Genomic DNA, 14247 nt, shown 5'->3' with positions numbered 1-14247 from the left:
TATTATAGCAAGAACAGCCAGCTCTATATCTAAATCTTCCATAATGCATCTTTAATATAAATTCGTCAATTATTTGTTTTCGCAAACTGTCATAATTTCCGCTTTAATTGTCGGGGGGTTGGATGGCCGAATGGTTAGCACGCGCGCGCTGTATCATACGGTCTGCCATTGAGTCAACTGGCGGGGTTTCAATTCCCCGGTTGTACGTGGCAAGGAGTAGGGTCGCCTGTCCAACCTCGCGGGTTTTCTCCGGGTCCTCCGGTTTCCTCCCACTGCTAAAGACCCCAACGCGCAAGCGAATTATAGAAATAAAAAAATTGAACCATGTGTTAGTCCCGAAATGACCTAGTTTGTGTCGAGTGGACGTTAAACCCCATTTCTCTCTCTCTCTCTCTCGCTTTAATTGTCAGCCAATGTTCGAACATCTTGGTAGTTTGTTCGGTTGTGTTTGACTAGAACGAGAGTTGGGCGCAAACTAGTTCAGCTCTGGACCTATGTCCCATTACACTCGCCCAATCTGTTTCACAGAGGTGTGTGGTGGATGTGTGTGTGTGTGTGTGTGTGTGTGAAATAGCTTTATTTAACGTCCGCGACCGTTTAGCAGTAAAAAGTTACCCAGTAAAATTGACTGGGGTTCGAAAGTTTTTCGACAAGGATTCAATAGCGCGGTTCCTGAACGTACAGGGCGAGAGTAATCAGACCTACGTTCAGAGTTAAGATTAAATTCCTGTCATCGATTTGACATTCAAGTGAATGGGGAGAGAATTACTAGTCTTTAGGCAAACAACCATAAAAAGTGCCACTGTCTGGTTACACGAATGTAGCTCTCACTTTCTAGCTCTCCCTCTCTCTTTTCACCCCTTTTGCAAGCTTTTTTGTGGATTTTTTTTGGACCATAATCGAAGAAGCGGGTTTGAATGGACATTTGGTAACGGTGACGAGTAAAGTTACATGTTTTAGAATGCTACTTCCAAGTTTATGTATCTTAAACTCACGGGCACTTGAAGGGATTAAAGTGAAACTTATTACTACTGCTTGACTATATAATATTGTAGTAAGAATATATCTGTGTTTAAACATTCAGTCGTCAACCTTATACACGCCTTGGAGCAGATACATGATCAGTGGTTGCTCTGTCTGTAGTGAAAAGCGTTCAACCCACCGAAAATTTGGGGAAAAGTTTGAGTCGAACAAAAAGACCTTACATTCTAGAGCTATAGCCCCTGCTTTTCACGCAAAATCTGAAATATGTACATATTTTGTAGGCACCCCAGGTGGGAGGGGGGGGGGGAGCTACCATTGTTGTCCCATTCTTATGTACCTTAAATATGTTAAGGATCAAATGATCTTGAATGATAGGATAGCCCTTTTGATTTTACCTCTTCCCCGTCCATTTCTTACAAAATGAGGGCATATCTTGATGGCAACCGCTTGTTTCAACTGGCCATAGCAGTGAATTATTTGATGGATAAGGGGCACAAGGAAAGAGTATAAATAAAACTCTATCCCGTCGTTTTTCTAATTACCTAATTATGTCATAGATACAACAGACATGAGATAAAGATCGACCGTTCAGTTATCTAATCGCGACCCTCGCAACCGCGGGTCTCTTTACCCTGGGAACAGTATAGAGCATAGCAGGGTTTTCTTCTTCTGAAAGTCTACGTTCTAGAAGTCTCACTTCTACTCGCGTCTATGTTAAATTGCGTCTATGTTAAATTCAAGCCTTTTTGTTATTATTAGAATAGTTACTTGCGTGCAACAACCTGGAGAAAAGGGTACTTGCGGCCGAAATATTGGGGGGGGGGGCTAAAGCCCCCCCCCCCTAGCCCCCCTACTCCGCCGGGCCTGGTATTGCTATCTGTCATATATTATGTTTAATTTAATAGAAACCCATGTCTTGTTATTTAGCATACATTGTCTATTATCTCCCTTTACTTAAAGGAGCTAAATCGCTAATATTTGGGACCTAGAAATTGACAAAAATGGGTCGCAACGTATATAATAATGTAATATGAATGTATATAAATTGATTTACATTCAATCGTTTCTGTTTTTACTGTAATTTCTAATCAGTTATGTTCGGCGAAATACGCCAGAAATCTCATGTGAATGGCAATCTTTAGCGTCTGGTTTTTCCAGTCTACACCGGTGGTATTTATTGCGCATGCTCTCCAGATAAGAATATAGCGTCACCATTTGACATGACTTGTGGAATATGTTTATCCCTGTTCTTTGAGTCCCTTGTTCCAAATGGCGCTGAAACGCATTATGGTACACGATTCGTGTTCCAATGGTAAAATGTTTATTTTGTCTTGAATATCGGATATCAGAAGCCCATCTTTTCCCTGTAAGATCACAAGACCAATGTTGATTTGAATTGACAAATAATTCGTGTTTTCAATGTCGAAGATTTTTGATGATATTGAGTTAGAGACTTAGCTACTTTAAGTAGCTGAATTTGAATATATAGCATGCAATTATAATTGATATACATATCCCATAATGTAACTGAATTATACTTTTGTATGTCAACTTAATCATAAATCACATTGTGTCCATCAGTCTGTTAAATAATGTTGCATTTATATTTTGCATGAATTCTCAGAATCAATGCCATCTGTCGAGGCGGCCAGGCGAACGTGTTATCCACTGGGATATCCATCTCCAGTTCTTGAGAAATACTCTTTGAGCGCGCAACCTGCAGATGCTTGCATCTAATGAACATACATAGACTTTAAACGCTTGTGTTTAATGAACAGATACAGCCTTTAACAGTTTTGTTCCGTTTGTGTGTGTGTGAGAGAGAGAGAGAGAGAGAGAGAGAGAGAGAGGAACATAGCACAACTACATTTTAGCTAGTCCGTCCTCTCCTCTGAAGAGTCTCTACTTTAAACGGCTTGGGATGGGCCAATAGAACACCAGTGGCGGCGCCAGGGGGGGGGGGGCAAGGGGGGCCCCCCATTAATCTGGTCTGCTCTCTGTTTGCGCTTTTATTATCTTTATTCCTAAATGATAACTTATTATTGTCTTTGGGGTAAATTTTGTCGTGAATTTAAATGAAAACCAAAACATGTCCTAGATAAACATGTTTTATGAACAATGCAAAAGTTATTCTCTTCTTTAAAGAGGCATTATGTAAGAGCTTAATCTGCTTACTATACAGGTCTTTATTTTGGCTTCAAATGTTATATAAACTATTATTTAGAAATTTATTCACATGTCAAGTTTCTATAATCAACTTTCTAGAACATCGTATGGCGGAGAATTAAACTCCGGTCGCCATTTAATGGTTTAAAGTAAAAATGGCGAATCTAGGCTGTCTAAAATCACAAGTAGGCCTACCGTTGTTACGATAATAAACAATCTCTGACAAAACTTCCATCAGTGATAACTTTGCTCGGAATAAAGTAATTCGAATGAAATTTTCAATATATTTATTTTGCGTTATCTATTTTTGAACTATTATAGCAAGAACAGCCAGCTCTATATCTAAATCTTCCATAATGCATCTTTAATATAAATTCGTCAATTATTTGTTTTCGCAAACTGTCATAATTTCCGCTTTAATTGTCGGGGGGTTGGATGGCCGAATGGTTAGCACGCGCGCGCTGTATCATACGGTCTGCCATTGAGTCAACTGGCGGGGTTTCAATTCCCCGGTTGTACGTGGCAAGGAGTAGGGTCGCCTGTCCAACCTCGCGGGTTTTCTCCGGGTCCTCCGGTTTCCTCCCACTGCTAAAGACCCAACGCGCAAGCGAATTATAGAAATAAAAAAATTGGACCATGTGTTAGTCCCGAAATGACCTAGTTTGTGTCGAGTGGACGTTAAACCCCATTTCTCTCTCTCTCTCTCTCGCTTTAATTGTCAGCCAATGTTCGAACATCTTGGTAGTTTGTTCGGTTGTGTTTGACTAGAACGAGAGTTGGGCGCTAACTAGTTCAGCTCTGGACCTATGTCCCATTACACTCGCCCAATCTGTTTCACAGAGGTGTGTGGTGGATGTGTGTGTGTGTGTGTGAAATAGCTTTATTTAACGTCCGCGACCGTTTAGCAGTAAAAAGTTACCCAGTAAAATTGACTGGGGTTCGAAAGTTTTTCGACAAGGATTCAATAGGGCGGTTCCTGAACGTACAGGGCGAGAGTAATCAGACCTACGTTCAGAGTTAAGATTAAATTCCTGTCATCGATTTGACATTCAAGTGAATGGGGAGAGAATTACTAGTCTTTAGGCAAACAACCATAAAAAGTGCCACTGTCTGGTTACACGAATGTAGCTCTCACTTTCTAGCTCTCCCTCTCTCTTTTCACCCCTTTTGCAAGCTTTTTTGTGGATTTTTTTTGGACCATAATCGAAGAAGCGGGTTTGAATGGACATTTGGTAACGGTGACGAGTAAAGTTACATGTTTTAGAATGCTACTTCCAAGTTTATGTATCTTAAACTCACGGGCACTTGAAGGGATTAAAGTGAAACTTATTACTACTGCTTGACTATATAATATTGTAGTAAGAATATATCTGTGTTTAAACATTCAGTCGTCAACCTTATACACGCCTTGGAGCAGATACATGATCAGTGGTTGCTCTGTCTGTAGTGAAAAGCGTTCAACCCACCGAAAATTTGGGGAAAAGTTTGAGTCGAACAAAAAGACCTTACATTCTAGAGCTATAGCCCCTGCTTTTCACGCAAAATCTGAAATATGTACATATTTTGTAGGCACCCCAGGTGGGAGAGGGGGGGGGAGCTACCGTTGTTGTCCCATTCTTATGTACCTTAAATATGTTAAGGATCAAATGATCTTGAATGATAGGATAGCCCTTTTGATTTTACCTCTTCCCCGTCCATTTCTTACAAAATGAGGGCATATCTTGATGGCAACCGCTTGTTTCAACTGGCCATAGCAGTGAATTATTTGATGGATAAGGGGCACAAGGAAAGAGTATAAATAAAACTCTATCCCGTCGTTTTTCTAATTACCTAATTATGTCATAGATACAACAGACATGAGATAAAGATCGACCGTTCAGTTATCTAATCGCGACCCTCGCAACCGCGGGTCTCTTTACCCTGGGAACAGTATAGAGCATAGCAGGGTTTTCTTCTTCTGAAAGTCTACGTTCTAGAAGTCTCACTTCTACTCGCGTCTATGTTAAATTGCGTCTATGTTAAATTCAAGCCTTTTTGTTATTATTAGAATAGTTACTTGCGTGCAACAACCCCTAGCCCCCCTACTCCGCCGGGCCTGGTATTGCTATCTGTCATATATTATGTTTAATTTAATAGAAACCCATGTCTTGTTATTTAGCATACATTGTCTATTATCTCCCTTTACTTAAAGGAGCTAAATCGCTAATATTTGGGACCTAGAAATTGACAAAAATGGGTCGCAACGTATATAATAATGTAATATGAATGTATATAAACTGATTTACATTCAATCGTTTCTGTTTTTACTGTAATTTCTAATCAGTTATGTTCGGCGAAATACGCCAGAAATCTCATGTGAATGGCAATCTTTAGCGTCTGGTTTTTCCAGTCTACACCGATGGTATTTATTGCGCATGCTCTCCAGATAAGAATATAGCGTCACCATTTGACATGACTTGTGGAATATGTTTATCCCTGTTCTTTGAGTCCCTTGTTCCAAATGGCGCTGAAACGCATTATGGTACACGATTCGTGTTCCAATGGTAAAATGTTTATTTTGTCTTGAATATCGGATATCAGAAGCCCATCTTTTCCCTGTAAGATCACAAGACCAATGTTGATTTGAATTGACAAATAATTCGTGTTTTCAATGTCGAAGATTTTTGATGATATTGAGTTAGAGACTTAGCTACTTTAAGTAGCTGAATTTGAATATATAGCATGCAATTATAATTGATATACATATCCCATAATGTAACTGAATTATACTTTTGTATGTCAACTTAATCATAAATCACATTGTGTCCATCAGTCTGTTAAATAATGTTGCATTTATATTTTGCATGAATTCTCAGAATCAATGCCATCTGTCGAGGCGGCCAGGCGAACGTGTTATCCACTGGGATATCCATCTCCAGTTCTTGAGAAATACTCTTTGAGCGCGCAACCTGCATCTAATGAACATACATAGACTTTAAACGCTTGTGTTTAATGAACAGATACAGCCTTTAACAGTTTTGTTCCGTTTGTGTGTGTGAGAGAGAGAGAGAGAGAGAGAGAGAGAGAGAGAGAGAGGAACATAGCACAACTACTTTTTAGCTAGTCCGTCCTCTCCTCTGAAGAGTCTCTACTTTAAACGGCTTGGGATGGGCCAATAGAACACCAGTGGCGGCGCCAGGGGGGGGGGGGGGCAAGGGGGGCCCCCCATTAATCTGGTCTGCTCTCTGTTTGCCCCCCCCCCCCCAATAATTTTAGAAAATAAAAAAAGTATTTGTGATACGTTTCGGTAATCAATACCTTCTACGATGAATAAATCCCACATCCCCACTTAATCATAAACTTGCATGTTGTAGAGCATTTCCGACAGTCTTTTTTCAAAATTTTCTTGGCGAGGTCCCCAATGGACTCGCTACTTTGGTGCTCACAAGGGGAATTCGTTAATTCGTTGGGGTTCGCAAGTCCGTTCGTTTGACATTTTGTTCTCTAGTCGGATATAAACTAGTGATCAGGCGACGAACGGTATCTGGGCAGATCTATTTATCTCGACGATCGGTGCCTGACAGCATTTCCGGCAGTCTATTTTTCAAAATTTTCTGGGGGAGGACATCCTACTTTGACGCTCGTGAGTGGGCTTCGTCGTGATTCGCAAGTCCGTTCGTTTGACACTTTACCTCATCGATCAGTGCCTGAAATACTGCCAGGCTGCATTTCCGGCAACCTGTTTTTCAAAATTTTCTGGGGAAGGCCCCCTACCCCTAGTTGAAGCTCGTGCCTTTGCCCACTTAACCTTGGACTTTGCCCTAGCTTTGCCCCTCCAATCACCGACGGCTGGCGCCGCCACTGTAGATCACTGGTGGCAGAGAAATTATCGGGGAGTGGTCCTGAGCAACAATTGCACCAGAATTCCACACATTACCAAACCACTATACCATTTCGTGGCCAAAACAGAAATAAAGAGCGCCACAGAAGCTGGTTGAAATTTATTGCAGAGTTTTAATTCAAAACCTCGAAACATGTTCAGTGTGTAAACCATTCATAAAGAAAAAATTTGGAAATAAACTTTCTGGAATTTATAATTGTTTTGTAAGCCATAATCGTAAATACAAATTGTGTCATTTTAACTCTGTGCTATTCATGATAAGCATAACTAAATCTTAAAACACGATCTAAACTTTATTAATTGCATAACAACACATAATAGTTTAATGCTTTCATATTACTAATTACTCTCAAAGAATCGAGATAAATGTAATATAAATGATCCTCTAATGAAAACATTAATGGCATTTTGAATAATAATATATAAACCTCTCTTTATCCTCCTAATCCACAGTGATTTGAACATTTTATTGTTCAATTATGTAACACTATCTGTTGGTGTAATGGATATTCATTTTTGTTTACCAACTAATATATGCCATTAAGAGATGAAAACTTAAACCACGAAACTATTTCATCGTGTCGGACAAAATTAACTACGCATTTAGTAAAATCCGTATTACTAATTGCCTGGTACACGGTAAAAAGATGACCTTTCAACATTTCTATAGATGTTATAGAATATAAACTCATACAGATCAACTAAATCGATATACTTTACAGTATACAGTAAGACAAGGTGTCTGTACTCTTTGTAGAACACCTGATAGGAATTCCTATGTATACGAGGGCATTAAAGATACATTATGGGAGATAAGATAAAGAGATGGCAGCTCTCGCTATAATAGTTAAAAACTAGATAGGGTAAAGGTAATTTCCTGAAAATTTCAGTCAAATTGATCCACTATGAGCCGAGAAAGAAGCGGGTGAAATTTTTGCATACTCTCGGTTATCATCACTAAAATCATTAATATAAACAGCATAGTCTCGATTATCCACTTTTTTTATTTAATTATCACTAGCCGTTAGCGGCATATAGGAATCGAATCCAGCCAACATCGAAGGCTAGCCTTGACATCGAGAGTTTATTATGGTCTGGATAAGTTAATTAATGTCTAATTGATAATTTAGATAACATTTCAGGCTTAAAGAAAGACTTGTAATAAGCAGATTTTGCTCTTGCATAATGCATCTTTAACATAGCTAAAATTCGCGCCAATCCTTCTACCAAGTAACCCCATCTTCTGAAAACCCGAGTCAAAATTATCGCTCAACCGGCCAAATCACCATTTTCTGCTTCTCATTTCAACAATTTCTGCTGTACATTTGCATCAATTTGAACACGGATGTTTCAAATACGAACATTTTATTTTTACGTTGTAACTGATATGCGCCAATTTATTGGTATTATAAAGACTAGAAAACCACATTTATTCTAAAGTTAGTTGAAGAATAAACATGGCGTGTTTTGTTCCACTAACGGTCACAGACTACCTCTTCGTAGTTCTCTTTGTTTCGGCTAATGCTTTCAATGGTGTACGCCAAGCTGAACCACCATTCACAAAGTATAGTTCAGCATTTGAAGAGGCAAGTGTTTTTTACAGCGATTTCGAATCGCAGGCTAATTATATTTACAAAATTTACTGCTTGCAAGACTGTTCCGGGAAATTGAAAACAATTATTAACAGATATTGCTCACCATGCTTCTGTGATCGCTCTTGTCAATATTATGGCGACTGCTGCCCAGATCTGAATGTTGACTACATAAACATTGTATCATCAAAATGTTTGCCGACAGCATTCCCCGGACTAGGGAATAATGTAATAATGATCGACTATTGTCCAAACGACCACCAGGACGCAGAGCTTGTGCAGAAGTGCACCACGACATATGTTAACGATAGAAGAAGCCTTCAACCAGTAACTGATAATACTACTGGTCTTACCTACAGAAACCAATTTTGTGCACAGTGCAATGATGTTGAGAAGAGCGAGGCTTGGCATGTAGGTGCTATATGTGAGTACGGGCCATCTTGGAATTATATAGATGCATCAAAAGAAGATGTTTATTTGAGTATCGTCAATACACAAGGTTGCACGGTTCAAATGGTACCTCCAGACAATTTCACAGCTCATGTATGCTCAAAATTTCAGCACAACGAAAACAAATACTCGTATTCGTGTAATGAAACGGGCTATTGGAAAGAGTATGATCCACTTGTTGAAAGGGGGTGCTATACTCTAGCGGAAAATCCAGTTGGAACGTACAAGAATTTATTTTGCTACATGTGCAACCATATGAATAGCTGGGTCGACATAAAGAAGGAAACGACAGGCTACACACCAAACGTGTTTCTGACAGAGTTATCTGCCCTTCTAGATTTGAGCGATGACGACGATGAAGAACTAACTAGTAAAGCGGGAGATTGTCCGATGTTTGACCCATACCAGGTAAAAGTTGGATTGTTTTAGAGTTGAATCTATAAATTTACGATAGAGAATTAAGACATGGTCCTTTATCGTGTTACCTTATATATGACAAAAGATAGCATCATGCATGGTTGGGACTCTGGACCTTGAACTGTTAGTGAGATGGGGGTCGCAACCCAAGAATGAGGTCCGAGTAGCCACTGTTATGTAATTTTTAAAATTAAGACAATGTATAATCCAACTTCTTTATTTATTCAGTGCAAATTTTAATTCTATTTCCTCTTATTTCTATTATTTTGACGAAAAACGTCTTCTTCATTGATGCTTTACACGTTTAGCATGAAACATCAACGAATTTTGAATTTTTACACTTCTGCTTAGCAGCCATAATTATCTCGTGCAAGACATTGTGTAATGTATAGATATAGCACTCGTGGTAAACGCACTCGTGCAATATCAATACAATGGACTCTGTCAAATCCGACATCGTACACCATATCGGATTACGCAGAGTGTCGGAATACTCGGTTTTCTCAAAACCGGAAGTATTAGTGTAACTTCGAAAACCGGAAGTACTATTATAATGTAGCTTCGAATTCCCAGAACGTTATTCCCTTTAAAAATGATAAAACTTTCTGTACATTCAAAATTTTATTACATTAATTTTTATTTCATTTAACATGCGTAGGCACTCGACCATTAAACTACACATAAACGACTCGCTCTTCGTCTGGTTGATGGTCGGACGGAGTGCTGAAATTTAGAGTGAGAGAGAGAGAGAAATGGGGTTTAACGACCACTCGACACAAACTAGGTCATTTCGGGACTAACATATGGTTCCATTTTATTTCAATAATTCGCTTCCGTGTAGGGGTCTAGCAGTAGGAGGAAACCGGAGGATCCAGAGAAAACCCACGAGGTTGGACAGGCCATACCACTCCTTGTAACGTACAACCGCGGAATCGATGCTGAAATTGAAAACAACATCGAAAGCGATATTGTTGGGAAATAATATTTCAAATATAAGTTAAACAAGATTTTTTTTTATTTTTTTTTTGTTTTTTTTTTGTTTTTAAAGACAAGTGAAGGATTTGGAAAATTTAGATTTTTTTTACAGTTATGCCAATATTAATATTTATATACTGATGATCTGTATTCTATTACTGCTCTAAAAAAAATGTGCCTTTATAATTATAAACTTTTTCTTGAAATGGTACAGAGATATAAATATAGAAATCCCATATTGTGGGGATGAAGCTGCAGTTAAAGGAGACCGGGGTAGAATGTTCATGTGGATAGCGATGAAGTTTTATTTCTAATTCCTGCATTATACCGACCTGACTAACTTTATGATAGTTTTTTTTTTTCAACAAAAAGCGATACGGAATATCATAGATAGCGATGTTCTTGGCGAAATTAGCCAACTGGGCTAATGAAGACGGACTTACATCATACAGTGTGTCATGGATGAAATTTAGCCCGGACAGCGGCGCCACGGTCTACTGTTATTACGAATTACAGCTGCCAAGGATTTCGTCCGATCCGAACGACTTGACACTGACCCTACCTATAATAACGACAGCCTCCGCAAATCACAGGGATAGAACTAATAATGTCAGAAATATTATAAAGCATCGTTTTGCCAGTGTGTATACTAGCTGACGATGTATACAACCCATAGATATATACAAGTATATTTCTGTGAGATAACCGATATCTTCCGGCGTGGTTCTCCCCCCGCCAACGCCCCCGCCCCCTTTGTTAGTGATACAGGACGGTGGTCTGGCACGGACAGTGGCTAGTCGTTCGGATGGTATAGAGACATTTTTCAAGCAGTAAAAGAATGTAGACTAACAGACTATAAATATTAATTGGCTTAACTGTAAAAATAGTCAAATAAAATTCTCCAAATCCTGCACTTGTCTTAAAAAAAATGAACAAAAGTTGCTTAACTTGTATTTGAAATAGTATCTGCAAACCATATCACGTTCGATGTTGTTTTCAATATTAACACTCAGCCAAACCAGTTAACCTGACGAAGAGCGAGTCGTTTGTATCAACATAATGGTCCCGATCAGGTGCTCAATCGCCAAACTTGGCACACGGTGGGTGGCGACACCAAACGACGTCATAATGATGGTTGCCAGGTAGAAGTATCAAAAATTCTAAATTTGTTCGACGTTCTGATTTTAATGTAAAAGCGACAATGAAGTAGACATTTTTCGTCTTATAATAGATATAAGATGTAACAGAATTAAAATTTACACTGAACAAATAAAGAAGTTGGATTATAGCCTACATTGTCTTAATTTAGAAATTACATGAATAGAAGTTCGAAATTACATGAATAGAGGTTGGATATTAGACGATAGCATGTTAGAATTTTGAATCTTATATACCGCCATATTACCCAGCTTGTCTTGGGTACTTGTAGATAATGTTTAATTAGTAGTTAAATTTCGATCGTACATTATATTAGATGTACATAAACTCAAATTGTCATGCACTTTTTTCTTTACTTTTTATGTAGTGTAATTGTAGAAACGTAAGTTGTGTAAATGGTAAGCGATTCAAAGAAGGGAGATGTATATCAGTTTACAAACTTACCAATTCATACATGTATCAGTTCTGTTTGGACGTGGTAATGAATTTCAAATCGTCAATGGTTGATCCTGACAGAATTCAGCAACCAATGATCATGCTAGAGCGCAAAATCCTACAAATGAAGGGCATACCGGTCCACATGACTTCCTCGGTCAAATATCTGAGTCCATGCAGAGAATTAATGAATATCGTATGGAAGATAAATTGTACTGTTTTATTTCGGGAACCTGTCGACATCAATCGCTTTGAGGATTCCCTTTTGACCGAAGTTCCTCAACTTGGGAAGACAGGCAACGAAAGTGTGTCCTTCGAGGTATCCTTTACGTATCAGTGTAAAAATGATGTAGGAAGTCTTATTGTAAATAGTGACTCATCAAAACCATGTACATGGTATAATACAGGGATGGTGACTAAAGAAAATTTCAAAAATGAAGATTTATCAGTAATAAATCGTGCGCATTTAATTTTATACAGGAAGATTTACACTTGCCCAAGAATGATAATTCATCACTCTGAAGTAACAATATCAGCCGATAGAACAAGTTTGATGATACACGTGAACAACAAGACTCTCGGCATATTTGAATTTGATTTCGCGGAGGAAGGAGGTTATTTTATCTGTGTCGAGGATTACGTTGGTGTTGAAACATTTAGAGGTACGTCGAGTGAATGTGGGGAAATCAAATTAGACAAAAGCCTTTCCAAACCAAAACCAAAGTATTCACCTCTCGGTCTTTTGTCTGGTATTTGTACAAGTTGTTCCTTGTTTTTTCTTTTCATCACATTTCTTGTGTTCTGTCTTCTGAAGAAACATTGTACATCGATAGGACAAAGTATCATGGCACTGACTGTAACACTTCTCATAGCCCAGACATTGTTTGAATTTGGAGCTGAACAAACCGAGATAAAGTGGGTTTGTGAAACACTTGGAATCCTCATTCATCATTTTTGGTTGTCAGCTACTTTCTGGATGAATGTATGTACAATTATCCTTTTCTACAATTTGTCGTACCCGATTGAGTCACGAATTATATCCAAACGTAAATTTGTGCTATCCTCAATTCTCTATACATGGGGATGTCCTATGATGATAGTTATGGTAGTTATTCTAACTTCTCAGCTACAGTTTGGTAACCTGGGGTATGGAGGATCATCCTGCTATATCACCACGCCTACTTCCAGGAGATTCGCCTTTGCTCTACCCGTGGGAGTACTGGTGTTACTGAACGTTATTTTATTCTGTTACACGTTCACCAACCTGCGACGAGACAAAAAACTTCAGTCCAACCAAGAAAATCAAATCAGTATGTTCGCTTGTCTGAAACTATCTGTTATCACTGGACTCACTTGGATTTTTTCATTCATATACGAGGCTACGGGATACGAGACCTTCCATTATTTATTCACTGTATTGTTTGGCGCCCAGGGTGTTATACTCTTTTTGGCCTTTGTCTGCAACAGAAGAGTTTATGGCGAGCTGAAAGGGAAGATCTATGACAAATGTGAAAATAGGGTTTATGAAGGAAAAGGTCATTCTACAATCGGACACGCAATGACTGATGAAGGAATCGGACCTCCACGTATAAACACCATCAGTAATCCAGAAAATGAGCCCATAGAAGAACATATTTAACCTTAAAGAGAATTTATAACTTTCCGCAAGAATTAAATATAATTAATATCACATAATGTCATATTAACAATAACCGAAAATACAGGATACGAATCATACAGAATCTTTAAGGGGCGATGTGCATGCAGTTTAGTCTGTATAATTTTCTCTTTAGATATTTTAGAATTATTGTTCACGATATATAAAAGTACTTATAAAGCTACCGTAATATATAGAGGACTTTTGAAACCATGATTAACTTTATCGTTACAAATGTTTGGGGATTTTAATATTAGGTCAATAGTTCATGTATAGACAAATGAACTTAGACATATTGAAAGTTTTTATAAAAATATAGGCATAGATTAACGTCCACTCGACACATTTCGTGACTAACATATGGTTCAATTTTATTTCAATAATTCGCTTGCGCGTAGGGGTATTTAGCAGTGGCAGGAAACCGTACTCCTTGTCGCCGTACAAGCGGGGAATCGAAACCACGCCACATGACAGACCTTATGATCTAAAGCGCGCCCGTTAACCCATTTGGCCACCCATCACCCACAGGCTAA

At 38.6% G+C, this 14247-nt stretch overlaps 1 protein-coding gene across 1 annotated transcript; it reads left to right on the top strand.

Moving 5' to 3' along the window:
* The first annotated feature begins 12121 nt into the window (after positions 1–12121).
* Positions 12122–13914, top strand: LOC126810018 (adhesion G protein-coupled receptor L3-like). The gene has a single exon (XM_050534930.2). It carries the CDS (start codon positions 12122–12124, stop codon positions 13694–13696), a length of 1575 nt encoding a protein of 524 aa, XP_050390887.1. The 3' UTR covers positions 13697–13914.
* The last annotated feature ends 333 nt before the right edge of the window (positions 13915–14247 follow it).

This window comes from Patella vulgata, chromosome 1 (assembly GCF_932274485.2).
Source record: "Patella vulgata chromosome 1, xgPatVulg1.2, whole genome shotgun sequence".
In the NCBI taxonomy this organism is placed as follows: Eukaryota; Metazoa; Mollusca; class Gastropoda; family Patellidae; genus Patella; species Patella vulgata.
This window is presented reverse-complemented; position numbering and strand designations above follow the sequence as displayed.